Source organism: Aspergillus lentulus, assembly GCF_001445615.1.
Source record: "Aspergillus lentulus DNA, contig: Alt08, strain: IFM 54703, whole genome shotgun sequence".
Classification (NCBI taxonomy): Eukaryota; Fungi; Ascomycota; class Eurotiomycetes; order Eurotiales; family Aspergillaceae; genus Aspergillus; species Aspergillus lentulus.
The window spans coordinates 156,191-177,586 of record NW_028322118.1 but is presented as its reverse complement, the minus strand read 5'-3'; the positions used below and the strand labels follow the sequence as shown (position 1 = coordinate 177,586).

The window sequence follows — 21,396 nt, the reverse complement described above, 5'->3', positions numbered from 1 at the left end:
TTACGACTTTTCATCCGGTTGATTGTAGTAGATGTGTACATTTATATCCACCATGGTGAGACGCTGGTAGCCTGCTATCATCAGAAAGGCATTCGTTCTACAGGAAATACGCTGCTTATGATCGTACCGGCACTACAAGTGACGGAATATAGGAGAACTTTGTGCTGGCCAGTTTATCAAAGACAAATAGTCACGTCATACAACATCTCATTGTCATCATCATCAATATATACTCCGCACGCTAGCTGAGCCTCTTCCTCCCCGGATGATCAAGAAAAGACAGCAATAGCGCTGGAAAACGCCGCATCAATATCCTTGGTACCAGACGCAATAGTACCCTTGTCAGTCGCAGTGGCAATAGCCTGGATAGCACCGGAGAGGGTATCCGTCTTGCTCTGCAGGGCGTTCAAGTCGGAGAGGACGAGGCTGCCCACGCCGGCGGAGTCGACTTGGGGTTTCTACACAATTAGTCTGTCTCAGCTCACACAGATCAGATCGGAGAGAAGGAAGGCCGTACCTTGGCAACAATCGCATTCAGCGAAGTGACGATATCAGGCTTCAGGCCCAGAAGCGCATTGGTGACGCTGGTGCTGTCGGCCGCGGACAAGGCCGAGGTGGCCTTTGCGTCGGAGGTGGCCTTGTCGATGTCGCTTTCCAGCTGTTGCTCGACGGCCTGGGCGGCTAGGGCCTGCAACAGGTCGCCGGTGAACGCGTTGAAGTGCTGGGTGAGGGTGTTGATGTCGGTCTTGATGGTGCTGAGGTCACTGAGGATGGTGGCGGTGTCGCGGACCACGAGGGGGCCTGAGATGGCCACGCCGATGAGGGTGGCGAGTACGGCAGTAGAGAGTTTGAATTGCATTTTGCTGTCTGTCTTGTTTTGTCTGTCTGTTTGTTTGTTGACTGATGGTGGTGACATGGATGCCCGGCGTCGATGGGCTTTATATAGTTTTTCGCCCTTGGGCTTTTGCTGAAGACCATCGTCATGGGACAATGAGGAGATCCTCGGTATGAAGAGTCCTCATCTGGAAGTCGCAAGTGGATGCTGCAAGTCCACCAATCGAGCTGTACGAGATGAGTCTGAGGAATCGCATTCTGCAGTGTCTGCAGAATGAGACCCAGAGGAATGTATTCACATGGGTGAATCAAAACACCTAGGTATGAAATGAAGTTATATTGATCCAAGCCACCGTCAGCATCCATAGATGAGTCTTTCCAATCACCCCCTGCTTACCCCACACTTCCCCGGGCATAGACAACCCCATTAATTCATGGCGAACTGTATGAGGCGTTACGATTGGTGAGAAATAAACTAGCTATGGCGTGTTTGGTCTAGACTCGGACAGATGTAACCTCAGAAGACGCACTGTATCGGGAGTTAAGCGACGGAGCGTCTGCTTGTGTGACTTGCCACTCCGTTCTTGCAGGTTGGCGCCAGACTTGGTTATGGATCAGCAAGCCCATTATTGAGACGAATGCTGTGATTGGGTTAGAAGTCGACCTGGCTCAAGTTTGAGTCAGTCAGGCAAGTGTTGCGAACGGTCAACAGCCGGTAGCATGTCGATATCGTCATCTCCAGTATATAAGATGCAGATGGCCACATGACTCGACTGAATCCTTTGAGATGTTGGTTGATTGATTAATACGAGCGGCAAGTGGTTGTTATAAGGGAGGTTGATGGTCTGTCTGATCTACCTCGGAATGACTCTCCGTAGCATCTGATCAGGAAGGACATCCCTACATGAGGTTCAAGAACCGACTTTATCCGGACAACTGCCGAGATGCATACCGTCTGGGGTATCAGAAGAAGAAATGTACCTGAGACTAAGCTCCCCATAGTCAGTGTTGGCTAGAGAATGGCTGATTCAGGCCGACTATCCTTCAAGAAGATGGAATACCTGGATCTGTCTTCGTCTCTCGTTGTATCCAATCTGGGTATGATCTTACGAGAGCCATACTTCGAATGAATGAGCAGAAGATGACAGCCAGTCATCCTTGTAAGTGCTAGTAGTGTAATGGTGCCCAGAAGAACGTAGCCAGCAATGTATGATACGAAGGATTAGTCAATAGTGCTGGTGAGACCCATGTAATGGATATAGATTGGCAGGCTACTAGATGACCCTGTAACACCATTTTTATGGATCTTCTTAGTGATAATGCTTTAAGAATGTAAGCAACTCTCAGCAAAAAGGAGTACCATGGACTATTATGCAACAATTTATATCATAATGGCCGTATAACTGACGGCAAACTCTTGCTCCTCCGGTTTCTAGTCAAAAGATAGACTTCACGACTTGATGCATTCTATCTCTTGTATACAGATTCCTCTTGGTCGGCCACTGCGGACAATAACCGCTACTTAATGCATATCCAATCTGCTCAATCCAGCAATGATCTATTCTCAGATGAATATCTCACATCAAACAGAATGACTCCTACCTGACAGTCAACTCCAACGTCGCGGCTGCCTGTCTTTCCTGCAGCGATCCGCCCAGAACGTCCACCACAAATGCCCCTTGTCGCTTATACTAGGTCCGGATAATACCGTCGCGCTGATGTCCTCTCTCCCTCTCCCATGTCCGACACGTCGAGACGAGTTGGCACAGATGGCTTCTGAGAGATACGACCAGAAGTACTGGTTCCTACCACAATTGTGTCCGCTTGGAATCGTCTACTGGGCCAGACATCGGTTGACTGGTATACTCGGTTTCGGAGAAGGCGTTAATAAAAGCCAGGGGAGCGAAACGCGAAAGTTTGACGTTGATCTGCCGTGCCGAGAGATATCCATTGACCGAAGATGGCTGCGAGGAGGAGGTAGTCGAGGAGAGTCGACGGACTGGGAGAGATCTTCCTCCTGATTACCATAACTTGCAGCGTGTTGTGCAGTAGTCACATACTGGTCGGCCGGTTTGTATGCGACATCGGCAAAGGATTATAATGATGATACAAAAGGATCATCCTTTACTGCATGCTCCGAATTCGCTGCCATCGGACTGACAGTATTAAGCTTCGTTATCTCCGCGGGGACAGAGCTTGCATCATCGCATTTTCCCTTCGAATGATTCGCCTATGACTCGACCGAGTCGACGAAAACGACTGCAGTGGGCCCTTTTAATTCATTTTTTCCAACCAAGGCCAACCAAGCAATGCCTTCAAAGCTTGACAAAGCCCATTGTGGATCCTCGGCTCGTCAGTGGCAACAATGTGCCGATAACTCGGGGATTCCCCCGTCTGGAGAGCAGTATTGCCCACTGCTCGTCCGGTGAGTAATAATTGCAATGACTTGCATATCTTATTTTCATTATATTTGATATTATCCTTAAGATATACCTCCCGGTCTTTTATAAGCCTCCTCTCCCCGACTCCCTCAGTTTAGCCCGGCCCGGTACCATTATTCAATGGCGTCAGGCGAAGGCGAAGTTGGCTTGGATGCCACTCTCCAGAAAGTTGAGGATGCCCACAGCGAGGATCTGACGCTGGTCCTCTCGGAAGAGCAAGCCCTGGCTCGGGCCAGGCACTCCCCCGAGGAAGCTCTACCGATCCGTATAGCGTTCGCCAATGACGACCGCGATTATCCGCGGAACTGGGGCAAACTGCGAAAATGGTACATTACATTCTTCGTCAGTATGCTTAATGTCCTCACGTACGTCTCCTGATCCATACTGCATGACCTTTCTGACAAAAGCTAGCTGCTGGTGCGCCGGAGGCATCTCGTCAGGAGCCGCCGGCATCGCCGAGGAATTCCATGTCACCTCTGAAGTCACCACGCTTTGCCTCTCGCTGTATGTACTCGGCTTCGCGATCGGTCCAGTCCTGTTGGCGCCTTTATCCGAGTACTTTGGCCGACAACCCGTCTACGTCGTCTCGTGGTTCCTCCTCTTCATCTTCCAGCTGCCCCTCGCCCTCGCCCCCAACATCGGCACCATCATCGTCTGCCGCTTTCTGGCTGGCTGTGCAGGCGGCGCGCCTCTGACCAACACGGGCGGCTCCATCAGCGATCTCTGGGAGCGCAACAGCAGCGGCGGCCCGATGGCTGTCTACGGGCTCAGCAGTACCTTTGGGCCTCCGACCGCACTAGTCATGAGCGGGTACATCGGCCTGAACGCAGGCTGGCGGTGGATCTTCTGGGTGCTGATGGCCATCACTGGTGGCTTCTGGCTGCTCCTCGTCGTCACCATTCCCGAGACTCGACACAGCATCATCCTCCAGCGCAAGGCCGCGCGCGTCCGCAAGCAAATGGCGCAGGAGAACCTGGCGTCCGCCTCGACGACAGTGGACCTCCACGCGCACGCCCGCAAGGGCCTGCACACCCTCTTCGCCATCACCCTCACCCGGCCCTTCAGGTTCCTCTTCACCGAGCCCATCACGCTCTGCTCAGCAATCTACAACGGCTTCCTCTACGGACTCGTCTACCTATTCAACGAGGCCTTCCCGCTCGTCTTCGGCCCCGGCACCGGCCACGGCTTCAACACCGGCCAGCAGGGCCTTTCCTTCCTCGGCATGGCCATCGGCCCAATCGTCGCGTTCTGTCTCTACCCGCTGCAGGAACGGTACTACCTACGCCGCGTAGCCGCCAACGGAGGCAAAGGCGAGCCCGAGGCACGGATGTGGATGGCGCGGTGGGGGGCGGGTCTGATCCCGATCAGTCTATTCTGGTTCGGCTGGACGAGCTACCGCTCCGTGCACTGGATCGTGCCGATCATCGCGTCCTCGCTCTTCGGCGCGGGCATCTACATCGTGATCCTGAGTATTCTGAACTACGTGGTGGACAGCTACCAGACGTACTCGGCCTCGGCGCTGGCGGGGGTTATTTTGGCCAGGAACGTCGTCGGGGCCGGATTCCCCCTGTTCGCGAGCCAGATGTACCAGCGGCTCGGCTACGAGTGGGCGTCGAGTTTGCTGGGATTCTTGGCTATTCTTCTCGTGCCGATCCCGTTTGTGTTTTTCTACATGGGCCGGGCGATCCGGTTGCGGAGTCCGTGGGCTCGCGAGCATTTTGACTCTAATGAGGATAGTCCGCATTGATTTGGCATTAGCATGTATATACAGACAGACAAATGGATAAATCAAGACTTGGTTTCGGCCATGTCCCCCCTAGCTGCAGCGCCGAGGTCATCCAGCTCCGACCCCAGCCGCACCTTGGACTGGATGAACGAGCCGCGGTCATCCTGCATAGGCTTGTAATGCGTATCCGGGCTCTTGGAGATAACCGCCATGACGGACGCGTAGATGACCAAGAGTATCAAAATGAGGGTTAGCGCCGCGTTGATGACGAAGAAGCACACGCCCATCACCCCCGAGACGATGCCCGGTTGGTCAAACACGCCGGAGAAGAAGAGCACAAAAATCGCGTTGAGGAAGTTCACCGCCGCGATGGCGATGTTGTACGTGTTGGTGCGCTTGTCCATCCACGGGCGCACGATGCTCACCCCGATCAGCATCAGGCCCTCGATGACCAAAAGAGCGACTGTCTGCACGATCGGTGCCGACTGCGCCAGGCTGATGAACAGCGCTTTGACGAAGAGGTAGCCAATCATGACGAGGATGAAGCTGGCGGCTGTGGCGCGGTACTGCACGTACAAGAAGCCCCAGCGGTTCAGGCAGGTGGTGTCTGAGTATAGAACGTAGGCCGGGTTGCGGTGCATCGAGGTCGATTTTCGCATCAGCAGGATGATCTTGAACGCGGCCCAGACCAGCGCTCCGATGATCGAGGCCAGGATGATGGCAGCGACGACGATCTCCGCCGACGAGTCATGCTGCGTAAATTCCCACAGGCAGAAGATGCTCAGCGGCGCGAAGCCGATAAAGACAAGACGATACAGAACCCCCCGGGCCACGACGTCCCATTCCGCCAGGAAGTAGCCCCATGCCGGGCCTGTCCGTCCCTTTTTCGCCAGCACGGCGCAGACCATTTTCATCAGCAGGACGACAATCATAATCACCAGAGCAAAGAAGGTGAAAATAATAATACTGGTCAAGAACAGGTTCGTATCCTCGATCGCAGCCTTGAGCCCCACGCGCTTGATCCCCCGGACGATCACATTCGTGGGACTCTCAGCCACATCGCGCTTCCGCTTCTTCAGCACATTCACCGACGTGGTCGACAACTGTGTCAGCAGCGTGGACGGCACGCCGCCCGTCGCGCGCTGGTACCACGTTCCGATCTTCTGCACCGCCCCGACCCGAATCACCCCCATGCTCCACTGGAAGTTCTGCGTCCACGACTGCACCATCGGCGGCATGTGCACCGCCAGCATCCCAACCATGGCCTGCGCCTGCACGAAGCTAAACAGCGCGAGGGTGTTGCCGGCCAGATGAGCCGCGGCGTTAGAATGGCCCTGCGTTGAGGTGAATGCCGACGCGGCGAGTCCCAGTCCCGAGATGATGGCCGTGGTCCACCCAACTCCGGCTTGGTAGACTGTTTTGTCGTTGGAGAGGCGCGCCTCGACACAGGTGATGCTCTCGCCGGTTGCGCTGGAGTTGACGTAGATCCGGACGGTGGCGTCAAGGTCAGGGACGGTATATGCGATGCCTGCGCAAATTAGACGAGGTTGATGGAGGGGTGGAAAGAGACTAACCGGGAATCCTGCTGACGACATCCTTCCCGACCTCGATCGAGGCGGTCGGGACATCGATGGGACCGGCATTCATCGGACAGAATCCCTTCATCTTGTCCGTCTTGCACGGATCGATCGTATTCTGGGGGATTGCATATCCGTAGACGTACAGGATGAGGTCGGCGGTGACTTTGCCGGAGATGGAGGCCACGCCATCGAAACTGAAGGTCAAAGTTCGGTTATCTGGGGTAAAGAGGACATTGAAATAGGTTGCGGTGAAATTCGAGCTGTCTTGACAGATATTCAGGGCGTTGGATTCGATGAGTCGGACGGCCGAGGCGGGGAGGAAAAGGCTGAGAATGGCTAGAAAGCCGAAAACGAGCGATAGGAAATGCATTACTGATTATGAACGAGTGGAAACTTCATTGAGAGCATTAAAGTATGATAAAATTAACAAAGATTAAGTTGTAGTGAAGTATGCTAGACTGCCAGGTTGACAGAGGATGACAGAAAGAATGACACGGAAGGAAAAGGCACGTCACATGCAGTGGTGGAGAAAAGAGAAAGAAAGAAAGAAAGACATCCGTTCTATTTACAGATATTCATATTATTAGGTAGAGACATTAATAGATGCATTAATTTCATTCGCCCCTGAAGGAAATTGTGAAACTTGAGTTTAAGCGGCCAAATAGTTCAGGGTCTGATAGGCTGCTAAGAACGCCCTTAAAACATAGCCAATGTGACTGTGCTAATAGCCTTCTTACTATTCCCTTTTGAATGATGACAGTTGCTTACTATGAGCGATATACGAGTACGATCGCTTTCTATCACTTGATTGGTCATATGAGATCGAGTCATTACAGCATTGTCCGGGGGTGTCAACTGTTCCTATATCTAGTACATTATATAGAGAACGCGCCAACCACTTTCATGACTGTACTTGCTACTCCGTCACATAGATCAATACTGGAGGAGGCTGTAATTTACCAGCCAGAGTTTTGAGGTTAGACGGATCTCGGCTTTATGAAGCTAGCGGTATTAATAAACAACGGTCTGTGATCCAAGGAAATACCCCAGCATTGGTCAGCATAGGAAAAGCTCACATTGGGTGAGCATTAAACAAGTTCTCAAGGAGTTCATACTGCATGCAGCTGACATCAATGGCACAGACAGACGCTTCCGAGAGATCTCCAGCATCAGCTGCGGAGGCCATGTTGTGGCCGGTACCAAGAAAACTACAAGTGCAGATCTACCACAAATTAGGTTCGGAGGCTAATCCCCACCGATTTGGCAATTGCCGTGAAGTTTGTCCCTGGTGCTGCTCTCTGCTCTCCGCTCTCTCCTCAATCTAGTGCTCGCAACGTGGCTCGGTTAAGGGTCATCTAGATCTGCACCTCACCTTTTGGGTTCGGTTATTTCTGGTCGTCTAGGATTCGTATGCATGTCGTCACCCAGTCCGAGACAGCGATTTCAGCCAGCCTTTTGCCGATAGCTCTGTGGCTCCGCTGAGACCGGTAGTTGTGAGGGAAAGGGGAACGATCGCCTGACACCCATGGACAAAAGGACAATACTATCCTGGCCCATTTGAAATCTTTTCGGGCTTGCAAGTCCATAAGTTTGACAAGAATCTATCTACTAAATGGGATCCCGAGGCCCAAAACAGTCTTGTTACCCATGTGATGCTAGCTAACATATATATGCCATCCCCTAGTAGTGAGAGGGTGTTGGTGCCTTCTAAATGAATGTATACCTTTCCTGGATAAAATCTAGATTAGTAGCTAATAAAAAGACTTTATCACCCTTTGTCCCCCCTATTATTTCTTTTATCATTCAGCCAAATAAGGTTGTTTCCGAGTTCCGACTGTCGATCATGGCAGTCTCAGCCTTAATGCGGGACATCCCCGGTTGAGTGACTGTGACTGAGACGTCCAGTGGCATCGTATGAGCATTGCATGAACATTTCTAACCAAGTTTATTCATTACCTTCTCTATATGTATATGGATGTCCGGCTGGTTGTTGACACTCAGATGCAACATATTGAATGAATTAAGCCTCCTTATCCCCCGTCTCAGGCCACAGCATCCGCCGCGAAGCAACAGCCCATATCGTGCCCACACCCACACACAACCAGATAGCCACCTGGGCAATCGTCAACCCCGTCCCAACCCACAGAATCGCCGGCGACTGCAACACCTGTCCTATCCGAATGGTAGCGATCACGAACCCCGTATTCGGGAACACCATGCTCCAGTATGGAAGCGACATGCCCAGCGCTCCGGTCCCTCCGAAAACACAACACTGCGCCAAGACGCTGAGTGCAGCAATGCAAAGGCAAAAGGCTGCCATTGCCCATAGGAAGATTGCGACCAGCGCGGCGAGCACCAGTGCAATGTCTCCTGTCGTGATAGACACTTGCTGGCTAGTGGAGGCGTCCGCGTAGGAAATGATGTACTGCTCAGGAAACTGCTTCACGGCTGCTTCTGCCATCCCGATCAGGGCGAGGGCCGTGAAACTCCATGGTCCCACGGCGATAAACATTTCGGGTCGATCAGATGCCTTTGGGAGTCCGTCCTTGTTGAGTCGATAGAAGTACTCGGAGTAGATGAATAGTGACATGATAAATCCAAAACCTTGGAAGGTGGTCCCCCCGATGAGAATTGGGAGGGCATGATGACGAGGCTGATGCGATGCCAGCACTGATGCGATCGTCCCTGTCAGCATGGCCGGAAACGAAGGGAGAAGACGGACGAGGGCAAACGGCTGGCGACTGGCCATGCGGATATGGTAGAGGTACCAGTTATGCCAGATGGCCTGGATGATCGAGAGGGCGACGTAGATCCAAAAGACGATGCGAAGGGCAACCTGCAGCCAGGGGCCACATGCTTCTGTTCCATAATTCTCGGCTCCCAGGATGACTGTTGCCAGGGCCAGTAGACATGTTCCCATAAAGTGGCTTTCATTGGGCTCTTGGAAGGATTCTTTCAGCGCTGAGCACTTGGTTAGGAAGCGAATGATCAGACAGGCAGATATACACAGGAAGAGGACGATATTGAGGATGTAGACAATCTTGCCAATGGTCTGCAATTCAGGGAATTGATGCGGCGTGCTAGACAGGAGAATAGCAATACCTCCTGTAGCCATGGAGATGGAATACCATCCCCAAGTGACCTGACATATCCGATCCGAGAGAGATACTTTGGTGATCATCGTCTACCAGTATCACCTTCGGTCAATAAATTGATGACTTCGAGCGCATTTTGAGTCGAGCAGCCGGATTATTATCCACTGTCTGCCCAATGCCTGCCCTGTTTCAGCATGTCCACATCGGCGTCATGGTGGACAATGTCGAGTCGGCCCGATGGGCTGATATCTCGGATCTTGACCGCGCCTGACGTCAACGCTCATGGGAGTCCCACAGAATCTTTCAGCTTATTAGTCTGGATGCATTAACAGAATTCAATCCGATGTACTCATCTGCTTCCAATTAATAAGTTCCTTGGATTGCAAGAAATAAGCAACGGGTAGTGAATATGTGATATCATATATATACATAAGTGATTGACTTTCGTTTATAGTACTTTTAACTTTAAGTTCTTTATTAATAATCCTACTAGATCCTCTCTTTGTAAAGTTAGTTCTGTATTGTATTTATTATAATACTTTACTTAAGCCTTACTAGTCTTATATTACTGATCTCTTAGCTTCCTAGGCTTCCCTAAAGGTCTAAGAGAATTTATATTATTACTACTAGGGTCTCTCCTAATTAAGTAATTAGTCAGTCTTAGACCCTTGACGTTCACTTTCCATCTTCCCGCCGCTAGATCGATCCTGACCTTGAGATTGACGAGGTTGAGCAATAATGGACGCAGAGGATACAACTTTCTTCTGCAATATCTGCGGGGGCCCCCCAACATACAAAAACCATATCAAACGGTCTTCGCTCCAGTATCTTGACGAAGCAAATCAAATTAGCGAGCATGAGGCATTTGATGAGTACTGCAATTGTGGAGGGCAACAGGAGCAAGTATGTATGTACTGAGCTGGCCGCTGGGGGTCGGCAGTAAATAGTCGAAACCAATCTAAGACTGCAAACCAGGACGGGCATTCGAGATTCTGCAATGCTATGTTTGGATATGACGCGGGAAATATCTCCCCGCAAGTTATCGAGGTGCTGATACCCGTCATTTCTAACGGTCACTGCAGACATGTGGCAACCAAGTGGCTTGGTGATGTTCGTCTGGTAGCCCACCAAATTCTGGATGCCGAGCGCTTCACCGAAAAGGACTCCGCAGACTTGCCTATGGTATCGCCTCTCGTACGTCCTTCCACCTATTGTCTAACATACGAAACCAATAGATTGGTTTATAGGGGCAACATGTTGATCCCCAGTCCGGGCACTTCTTCAATCCACGCCCGTACGGCGAAGATCCCTGGTCGAATATCCTAGACTGCAACAAGGATGGGTTTTTGGTTCACGATGCATGTTTGGAAATCTTCAAACTTGTATGTCGTGATACAACCTCAGTCATACGACCGATAAATCTACAGGATTTCCTCTCAGTTATGGACCTGGGCTTAGCGGATCGCAACCGTGGCTCTCTTGATTGGGGTTATGGTGATTCGTTTAGTGAGGGACCTATGAGGGTTGGGTTCCATGGGAAGATTCCGAGGTTTGCGACACCATCTACCAGCGATGGATGGATCTTGCAGAGAGCAGACTGCTAACCAAATATAAAGTGGACCGTAATAGATCCCAGGGGGCCATTGGATCTCCGGCCATTGATCGCCGAGGCATCGACCGAATCTGAATCCGGTTTTACATTCACTTTCAACCAGGACAGGGAGACGCAGCACCATTCGAACTCAAGGAAGTCGGGCTATCCTATTCCTGTGCTATAGAGCCTGGATAACCCTGTGTTCTCAAGCTACCTCCATAGTTGGATTGGAAACATTGTAGCGGGGAGCGGGATGGCTATCGGACAGAGCGCTGGCGCAGGAGTAAATGGCTTAGTCATTGGTAGTAAAGCTGCACAGTGAACCAGTTAGTAGGTGCTGCGATGAAGACTCAATTATGAGCCCCATATTTACCGATAAACTCTCTTTTAGATCTACAAAGCCATAGTATTATCTTTCTTCTATAATAAACTGCCAGCATTTCTGTCAACTTCCATCCACATACTACCCCCGCCAAGGGTACAATCGTCCTTCTCTACCCCACCACGCCAGCGAACTGGCCACGCCGATACCAAGCTGATGATTGATCCAGTCCTGAACCCGCACACAACCACCCTGTGTCCAGTGCCCGCCCACCACAACACCACATGCCTCTGTAGTGCCGGTGAAATATCCTGCGTCAAGTATTTGTGACGGGGCCCAGCTTGGCAGGTGTCCGGATCAACCGTGTGTCTGGTTGAAAGTTCGACTTGTACGGGTGAACTTGGATCCACTTCAGAATTGGTCACTAGCGTGAACCATTAAAAAGGCCGAAGGATACAGTCCCTGACTCCTTCATCTGCAACACCCGTTCAGAACTGGTGTCCAACGTTGCCATCCATGAGAGACGACTACACTGAGTGGGAACGCTTCTCCCATCCGGACCCGGACGAGGAAGACCCTCCGACTCTGGACGAAGTCCAAACCTTGCGAGAATTCGCCGAGGCCTTCGGCACAGCCAATGCCATTGCAGCAGAGGATGCTGCTCGCCAACTAATGTCGCTCGTCGACGAGGGCCACGTGGTCGAGAAGCGCCAGAGCAACGTCGTGGACAAAGGGGAACGCGTCTCCTGGTTATTATGGGATGCTGCTATCGACATGCCGCGCTACCAGCCTGCCATTCTCAAGTTAATTGACGCGATCCGCGCGCTGCCTCAGCTGGAACGAACTGAGGAGCAGATCCGCACCGCCTGTTTCGAGGACCGACTAGAGACCTGGAGGTCCTTGGAGGCATTTGATTACATTTGGTCGGAGAGATATTCCCGTGAGCGGCCTTTCTCAGCAGATCTCATGTCACGAAGTGTGGGCCCTATACTAATCCTTTCATCCAAGGCTGTTGGGAGATGAGATACGGCCCATATCCCTATTACGGGTGGACTGACTTCCACCGCGCCAACGCTTTTTATGCGCACTTTCTTGCCGCTTATCCTCCCGAATCTCCCGATCTCAGGGAGCTGACCGTGGCATTGCGACTGATCGTATTCGCCCTCGAGCAGGATCCATGGACCCATGCCCAACAACCTCCGCCGCAGTGGCAAGGCGACCGCTATCGGGACACTGGTCGCCCTACTGATTATATGCAAATGCTGAATGTGAGTGAGAATGAAAGGCCATGATGGCATTTGCGATGATTGACTGGCGTATCTTAGGCTGATGTGCACGCTATGGTTCCGTTTTTTGATATTGCCGGGCACATTATCTTCAGGTTTGTGGGAAAACGAGACCTTTCTCTCCTCGAAAAATTGAAAAAAGGAGATTCCAATCTATGGCACGGGGACTCATTGTTCTCATTGGAAAGATGGGAATTTTGGAAAACGCGGTTACGATGGATAAGTGAGCAAGATGAGCTGATGGAAAGAACACGAGCGGACGCCCGAAAAATTGTGCAACTCATGCAAGCAGTCGAGCAACAGAATCGAGAGATACGTTTGGGAAGCCAAGATTAGCATAAAGACACCAGAAATAAAGACTTTTTCTTTTCGTCGTCTATTCTGTTCTGCTCGTCGGCCCACTTCATCTGAATACGACTTGGACTAACTCACGGTCTCGCCGGTCACTCAAAACAGATTACTATACAAAATACAAGAGAAAACGGGCCAGTGAGTATAACCCCTGTCTTAGCAGAAAGTTGACCGCTCCGTGTCTCAACATCAGATATCCATGGAGGAAAGAAACAGCCACCACGTAACCGAGTCAGTCCGTGATAATGAGAGCGCCCTTTCCCGTTCCCAACCATCTTTGCGAATCGCTCCTCGGTTGACACTTACTCCCTCAAGCCCACATCCAGCTGCATTGCCCAACCAGGTCAGATGAGCAAGCGGCCTCGCAGAGCTTGAAAGGCAAAACCCTCCTCGGCTCACCATCGATGATGTGCGTCTCTAGGAGATTTGTGAAATGGCTCATCACACCACAATAGAGATAACCCCAGTCAGTTTTGGTGTGGTCTCTGTTCGCCTTGGCCTTGAACACAACACGCTGTACACCAACGTCAATACGAGAGTTTCGTCCAGCCTCCAAGATGCTCCCATCTGGCATGATAGGAAACTCAATAAATCCAGTATAGTCGGTTCCGGCGTTCATGCATTCGTCGGAGAAGACAATATTGTCGCTATTGCTGTAGATGTGGGGATATGCGGCCTTTGCGGCAGTCTGCCAGATCGGTTGATCAGGGCGGGGGGAGCCCCTCGCATTGGAGAGGAAGTATTTTATTCCCTGCTTCATCGCACCGAGAATGTCGGCGCTGCTGGCGTACTCAAAACCAAATCGCGTGTCGCAGCCAATCCATTCCGGTACTTTAGCTGCATTGGAAGGCTCGCCCGGGTTCCCTTGCCAGTCTGGTGCGCATGAGGGTGGAATTGCACGCTTTCGGTAAATGGGATGACTGCTAGAGCCCATACTTGGGTTCATCTCGCATATATCTTCATTGGCTTGAATGCTCGCTGCTTCGCTGAAGATGTCGACGTCGACTGTTATTGGTCAGTATGAACGTAGATAAACCATGAGAAAGAATTGTCAGGTATGGCCAGTCTCATACCTTTTGCTCTTCCAAGTCCTACTTGCAATTCGATTTCAGCGTGGGGCTTCTCAATGCCTTGAATCATCGAGTCAACCCGGACGTCGAAATCGTGCTGCCAGGTGTCAAACCATGAAGTGACCGCTTCGAAGTTTTGTGAATCCGCAGCTTTGATCTTATCCTTCAGATCACTGATTTGAGTAGACATGGACTGCTTGAGGAAAGTTGCGGAGGCATGAACCGTAGAATACAGATCAGCCGGGACCGTTTGCGAGGCAGACAAAAGTGACAGAGCGGACTCGAAACACGGCGTCCCTTGAGCCATAATGGCGGACATTCCGCTCGTGACTGCCGCGGCATCTTCAACACGGATGGGCGTCGGATTCCACTTGCCATTATCGAGGCCGTTTGGCCCGTCGTAGTCCATGGGGAGATTTGCCTGCTGGCCATTGGCGCTCCCACCACTGCTGCTGCTTCCACTATCGCTCCCTCCGCCGCCGCCACCACCTCCACTGCTGCCGGTGCTATCGGTGCCAAGATGATGTTGGTCGGTAGAGCAAGCGATGCCACAGGACTGGTCACAGCTTTGAATGCTGCACCCTCCTCCGCAGCCATAGAGACCACAATCATCGATTGGGTCTGTCGCGTCGCATCCACCAAAAAGTTTGCAACTGTCGGTACCACAGCCGCTGGTACAGGTTGCAGTTGGACTAGCGCTCGACCAGGTAACAGAAGGAACATTCACGCGCAACGAAACCGACTTCGTGGCCTGGGGCTGGTAAGTAACAGTGTAAGGGGCCCCTGGGAAGACGGGTGCCGGCGTTGCGCTGCCCGATGGTACTGGCGAGAAGGGAGCTTCGTCGCCCGAAAGGACAAGCTCCGACGACTCCGGCATGAAGCTTTGAAGGGGATAAAATCCAGTCGGGGAGGTATCGGCACCGATGACAACGGGCCAAAAGGGAACCTTATCGGTGACCAGCGATGGGACGCTGAGAATGGTAGTCTTTGTGCCGGTCGAGGTGCCTGACCTTGTCCAGACAGAACTGACCATGGAAGGGAACTGAATAGTCGTCGTCGAGCCCAGTGGGAACGGGGGTAAAATGATCTTGCAGGGTGGGATGCATTGAACCTTGGGATCCGTGTTATCCCAGATGCTCGGAGGAACATAGACCTCGCCGGAGCTCTTACTGCCGGTCTCAACACAGGCGCCTTCCGGACAATACCCATGGCTACACACAAAATTGCAAAGACCGTGGTCCTCCAGCCCATCGACAGGAGCACCTCCGGTGCCTGTACTGGGCGGGGCTGGTACCAAGCCACCCTGGGCAGTGCAGGTGCAAACATGCATTGGGCAGAAGCCGTAGTTGCACGCAAAGCTACAGAGGCCGGTAAGAGCACCCGATCCAGTGCCTGCAACACATGCAGGAGGTGCGAAATCAGAGACAGTGGGGATAACCAGAGGGACTTGCTCGGTCCCACAAGCAGAGCTCGGACAATATCCCAAGTTGCAGTTGAATGCGCAGAGGCCAGAATAACTGGCATCCTCGCCTGCGATGGGATATCCGATGACTCCCGTGGAATTGGGAGCCGTCAGGGGCTTGCCCATTTGCCGGCACGTACACGCTGTCACTGGGCAGTAGCCATAGGAGCAAGCAAAGTCACAGAGACCAGCAAAGTTGTATGCACCGGTTCCGTTGATACAGGCCTGCTCCGAGACTGATAGCGGCGGCGTTGCGGAAACGGCGGCGGGGGATGTTGCACTCCCAACCCAAGCGTTAAAGAGCCCATCCGTACAAGCGGACGAGATGGCTTTGCCGGTTACTTGGGCAAGCTGAGTTCCGTCGCGGGAGATGGTCACAATAACCTCTCCTGTTCCCGTAAAAGGGACACTGCCATGGTAAATTCCAACTTTTCCATCCGGAACCCAGGTCCTGGTGCACAATGCCAGTCAGTATCTTTTGGACTGTTTGAAATTGACTTGAGATGATCTTTACCATGAGCCTTCCTGCACGACGCCTCCGATGCTGACTGTCACCGTTGCAGGCTCGATCAGAAGAGCAGAGTAAAACACGCGGTCTTGCACAATCTGACTAGGGGCAAATTCCACCTGCAGTTGGCTGGCAGTGTTCCCTGTGGTGCCACTATCGCAGGCTGTACCAGGGGAGAGACGATACCAGGTGACGACGTTTTCTTCGGTCACCGTAGCCGTTCCTCTTGTGTACATGTCGATCAGAAATGGCAGAGACAATCGCCAACCATCATGGGGCATGTCCTTGGCAAAGTTACTGGGGGCCTTTCCAATCGTGAAGGCCTCCATGGCATGATCATAGAGGGGTCCAATATAGTGAGACTCGCCATAGTCATTCCCTGGTAATTTTTAGACAAGGCCAAGGTTGTCCTCCAAGACTTTTTTGAACTTACAAGAAATAATCTCCACGAATTCAGGCTGGTTGTAAAAAACCTGGACCCAGCGATCGTACCACAGATCATCGCCCCTCCAAAGCCAGTTCTTGTCATAACCGGGCAGATTAGTGAAGAACCAGGGCGAAACAGCCATCATATATGGCTTTGATCCAGACTCGTTTAGATACTGATAATAGGAGGCATCAGTATAGGTATCCATATCTTGTGGGCCCCACGGCCAAGCTGCCCAACTGAAGAGAGCATCTGCCACGCCACCACCCAATTGCGACGCTGGTTTGGCACCAATGGAAGACCAGTCAGGGACGAAAAAGACATTGTACTGTTGCTTCAAATCGATCCAGTCCTCTGCATGCGCAGGGCCCTCGAATGTGGACACAAGATATTGCCCTTTGTGCAGGTAATACACACGCGAGGCCGTGTATTGCTCCAGGAGCGCGGCCACGTCACCTGCTTTCCACGGACCGTTCCCGGCGTAGTCAAACGAAAAGAACAATGAGAAATGCTTGTCGTGGGCAGCCTGGAAAGCAGTTGGCAGAATTTCAGCAACTCTCGAGTCAACAGCCATGTTCAGCGCAAACGCATCAATGTGAGCGTCTTGGGCGGCTTGGATGTCTGTTTGCCAGTCGGCCACCGTGTAGTTTTCCGCGTTCATCAGCTGTGATTCATGTCAGTTTCTTGCCATTGTACGTATGGTAGGAGAAGATAGGGACTGTGATATACCATAAAGTGCGCAAAAACAGCTGCGGCCCTGACCTGATAGGGCCACAGAAGGGCCGCGGCCAGCAAAGAAGGCAATCTCATGATCAGTGGGCCTGCCAAGGTAATCAACAATGGCCTTGCGTTCCTCCAGAAAACAATCCAAAATCTGCATAGAAGGGGATGACTGAGCTTTTATATTTGAGACCCATTTTTCGCGTACTCTCAGTTCAATTTTGGTAGCCAATCCTGAGCTAAAGGTGGTCTTGTCTACGCTATTTCTCATTATGTGACGAGAACTAGGATCACTATTCCTAATAGCATCGGTTTCGACCAGCTATCCTCGGTAGAGGCAATGATGGAGTAGGACAAAGGTTTTGGTGGTGAACTAGAGCGTTAGCGGCTGGTAGTGTCCCAGGGTTATCTGGTAAATGAAGATGCAAGCGAGTGCAACTTCGTGCTCTCCGGTACATACCGACGGTGCTGTTAGCTGACCCTGGGTTTTTGGACTTGTTATGGAAATCGACGCCGTGATGCCAAAGTTATCTGTCTGTGGTGTCTTTGTGGCAGAAGTTCAGCAGTTTTGGTTACGGGTGAATAATCTGCCTGGCACGGGAGTAGTAGGTTTTTGACCTTAGTTACCAGTCATTGGCATCTAGTAAGCGGCAATAGATAGCCACAAAAAGTATTTTGTCGGGCATTTTATCTGTGACTTGGAAAGTCACCTCTCCTTAGGCAAGGTCTTGTTTGTCGAGAATTCCGTTGCTGCTAAAGGCCCTTGGTAGTATGTGGCCCCAGTCCAATGGGGCCGAATTATGTATCCATGTAGAGGTACGAGCCTAAATGAGGCTTTGCCTGGACAGATATTCTCAACCTGCAATTGGACATAGGTTCTATCCACGAAAAATAAACTCTGGAGATTGTACTTTCGTTTTGTTGCGCGACGCAGGCGCTAAATCGGCAAGCCGGAAAACCGGCGACTAGAGAAGCCGCTCAAAAAAACATCTTGCATTAAAGACCGAACATAGGTGAGATGAAGAGCAAAGAATGGACGTTAAGATGCTCAACCCCCCTCATGCACATGGAGACCTATATTCCGGTCACCCATCATAGCAAAAACAGCGGTACCATAGCCAACGTATAGACATAATTGCTCTAGCTGCCTCGGAATCTCATGGATGATTAGGAGGAGAACTGATCATTTCAACAGTCCTCTAGCTCATCTCCCCACTTGTTAGTGTCTTTGACCTCTTAGAGATCTAGTCCCACTAGGCTAGCGCAGGGTGGCACTGGACCCCCACTCAACTGGCTGGTTGAACTAAACGAGGATGGAGAACTTCCGATAATAGGGGTATTAGGTAGAGGTAAAATGTAACATGTGACTTGAAGCGATACCATACATTATCGCTGTACTCTCTTGGGACAGTAGTGATCTATCTATTGGAAAATGCTTTGCCGGCACCGATGTCTTCAAAACTGGCGGTCTTGCAGACAACTAAATAGAAAAGCTTGATAACTCTTGGTATTCCGCACTTGAAACATGAGAAAATCAGACAGCTCGAATCTCCCTCATTCCGATACTAATCGGGTGCCTCTTTCTCCTGAGTTTTAAGTCCCACTAGACTAGTGCAAAGTAACACTGAAAATTGATCCCACCAGGCAAGGTTCATGAGCGATGCCCATATGGAGTTTAGCCTCGGGGATATGGTCTGGACAGTCCATAGCGTCCTACCCGAGGGTCCATCACCAACCATAGAAATTGTATATACTAGCCTTACAATCCAAGGTAGGAAGCTGAGAGGGCTAGTGTCCAACATCACCCCCTCGACTCTTTTATTCATTTGTTTGTTACTGCACCCAATCTCGTGTTTTAATAGGAAAAAATAGGCTAGAAGCAAGATATGGGCTCTCTTTTCAGTCATATTTCTGGTTTTAGCCTGTTCTTGGTCAGGCGGATCGGAACCTCCTATTATCAAGGTAACCGGTCGGTCCGATAGCTTCTTTGAAGAAGAAACCAGTCTTACGGCGGACACCACTTTGAGACCACGAGACAGTTATCAGTGTGGCCGGGGCAATCCATGTAGCAACGGTGCATGCTGTGGGAAAAGTGGCTATTGCGGATGTGGTCCGACTTACTGCGGCGTCGAATGTGTGTCGAACTGTGACGCAAAGGCTGAGTGCGGCTAGTTCGCAGAAACTCTAGGAAGGGATGTCCTCTAAATGTTTGCTGCAGTCAGTACGGATTTGTAAGTGGCCCCTAATACCAGTGGAAGCATAGTAATAATCTGAACATGACGCTGAAATTGTCTTCTAGTGTGGCACAACCAAGGACTTCTGTGGAGGTATGTAACGCCTGCTGGGAATGGTTGCTTGCCCAGCTGGACTTTTTTGACTTCCAACAGAAAATTGCCAAAGCAACTGCGTTCTGAACCCAAGGCCTCCAGTCGGTGGCGCTTCTGTCGGCATCCGTCAGAACAAGATAATCGGGTATTATGAATCGAGGTCTGCTCGCAAGGCCTGCCACAAGGTGGCCCCCAACAGATTTATCATTGGACGCATTGACAGTATTTATGCCCCATCTCCAACGGCAGAGCCGGGATTCCAACAGTGTCTTATTGATATCTCAGTGCGAATCTTGCTTCTGCGTGCATCGAACCAAGCACATATCAAGTGGTGACAATGGACGGATCGACTCCTGCAACCTTGTTCCAGGACACTACGAATCTCAAATCAATCAGGCAGAATATCAAAGTCTTTGTTAGTATCGGTGGGTGGTAAGTGGAAAGACTTCCTATCCGAGGGCCCGTCAGTTTTTGAGTTATTTTTTAGTTGCTAATTCAACTAGACTATTTTCAATTAAATCACAAAGTATAACGACACATCTGTTCGACAAAGATTGCTTACTCGAAAACGGTCTTATGAAACCGGTTTTTCTCGACGGTACTTGATCGGTCATGGAGAATGATAATCCTGTATTCAGTGTCGTTAGTCATTGTGTGGTAACTAGGCAGTCTAGTTCGGAAAGATAATTGAGTTTCAGGAGGAAGCTCATGCATTGTGCTGGGCCTGGCAGTTAAGAGGTCCGCGACCGCATTCAAAATGCATCTTGGGGAAAGCTTTGGTCTTGGTACCGTCGCGGACAGTGTGAGCCCTCTTAAACAGCAATCTTCATGTACGAGCTGCCTGGAAGCTTACTCAAGAGACAATGACTGCAAAACTACCGATTACAACCCCCAAACCCGGCAATGTTCCATTGTGTCCAAATGGAAGTGCCTTAAGAACATTATTCTAGATATATATAACGGCAGAAGCATCAGTAGCTACGGACAAGTAGCCGCATTGGGAAGATCACGTGGGTCTTATCGTGACAACAGTCTTCCTGTGACAGCGATCATTGAACAGCTAACATGATCCAAAATATAAGGCTGCTTGGTAATATAGGTGTAGATTCACTCGAAATGGATGAATGCAGTCTTCTTTTAGTGTATGATGTCATTACCCAGCTTTCGGATCGCCCTTGTCAGAGGTTTTAAGGTAGTGCTCAATCGATGACGTTTTTAATGTCTGGGGAGACATATCTTTACTAATAAATCTATGAGTAAAATGGGCATTAGATGTTGGTGACGGCCAATATATTCCAGGTCCTCACAAGGTCGAGCTAGCTCATCAGCCTACTCGTCGTGTCCAAAGAAATACCGGAATATTTTATATTCTCCAGACGGACTTAAAATCACTTCACTTGCTCTCCAGTACTTCCCGGAGAGACCCAATATGAAATCGCCTTCAGAAAAAACGGTTGGGCTCATGTTTGTTTCCGGAAGGATTCTGCAGTGGTCAAGTGCGGCAATCGTGATGGGCATCTCGTCCTACTTTATTGCAAAAGGACCACGCGATCAGCATGCCCTCTATTGGGAAATACTTGTGGGGTCAACCCATGGAATGACTTTTTATTACGATGAATACTAATTTTGCAGTCGGTCATATCTGTGGTTGTG

The 21,396-nt window shown here is 50.9% G+C and overlaps 6 protein-coding genes across 6 annotated transcripts; 2 read left to right on the top strand and 4 right to left on the bottom strand.

Moving 5' to 3' along the window:
- Positions 1-269: 269 nt before the first annotated feature.
- ALT_3327 (mannoprotein) lies at positions 270-859 on the bottom strand (the record flags this gene model as incomplete). The annotated part of the gene is made up of 2 exons (XM_033562763.2): positions 270-458; positions 518-859. 2 exons carry the CDS (start codon positions 857-859, stop codon positions 270-272), a joined length of 531 nt encoding a protein of 176 aa, XP_033418654.1.
- A 2,536-nt stretch (positions 860-3,395) lies between these two features.
- On the top strand, positions 3,396-5,022 carry ALT_3326 (MFS transporter; the record flags this gene model as incomplete). Its single annotated transcript, XM_033562762.2, has 2 exons — positions 3,396-3,640; positions 3,687-5,022. The coding sequence occupies 2 exons, from the start codon at positions 3,396-3,398 to the stop codon at positions 5,020-5,022; spliced, it is 1,581 nt and encodes a 526-aa protein (XP_033418653.2).
- A 41-nt stretch (positions 5,023-5,063) lies between these two features.
- On the bottom strand, positions 5,064-6,951 carry ALT_3325 (transient receptor potential ion channel family protein; the record flags this gene model as incomplete). The annotated part of the gene is made up of 2 exons (XM_033562761.2): positions 5,064-6,529; positions 6,576-6,951. 2 exons carry the CDS (start codon positions 6,949-6,951, stop codon positions 5,064-5,066), a joined length of 1,842 nt encoding a protein of 613 aa, XP_033418652.1.
- A 1,650-nt stretch (positions 6,952-8,601) lies between these two features.
- ALT_3324 (tellurite-resistance/dicarboxylate transporter family protein) lies at positions 8,602-9,762 on the bottom strand (the record flags this gene model as incomplete). The annotated part of the gene is made up of 1 exon (XM_089599550.1): positions 8,602-9,762. The coding sequence occupies one exon, from the start codon at positions 9,760-9,762 to the stop codon at positions 8,602-8,604; it is 1,161 nt and encodes a 386-aa protein (XP_089455888.1).
- Positions 9,763-10,414: 652 nt separating this feature from the next.
- Positions 10,415-13,214, top strand: ALT_3323 (uncharacterized protein; the record flags this gene model as incomplete). The annotated part of the gene is made up of 7 exons (XM_089599549.1): positions 10,415-10,579; positions 10,652-10,870; positions 10,924-11,058; positions 12,085-12,532; positions 12,601-12,860; positions 12,918-12,973; positions 13,103-13,214. 7 exons carry the CDS (start codon positions 10,415-10,417, stop codon positions 13,212-13,214), a joined length of 1,395 nt encoding a protein of 464 aa, XP_089455887.1.
- Positions 13,215-13,539: 325 nt separating this feature from the next.
- ALT_3322 (glycoside hydrolase family 71 protein) lies at positions 13,540-17,506 on the bottom strand (the record flags this gene model as incomplete). Its single annotated transcript, XM_033562757.2, has 5 exons — positions 13,540-14,234; positions 14,303-16,212; positions 16,276-16,648; positions 16,703-17,360; positions 17,426-17,506. The coding sequence occupies 5 exons, from the start codon at positions 17,504-17,506 to the stop codon at positions 13,540-13,542; spliced, it is 3,717 nt and encodes a 1,238-aa protein (XP_033418648.2).
- Between the last annotated feature and the right edge of the window lie 3,890 nt (positions 17,507-21,396).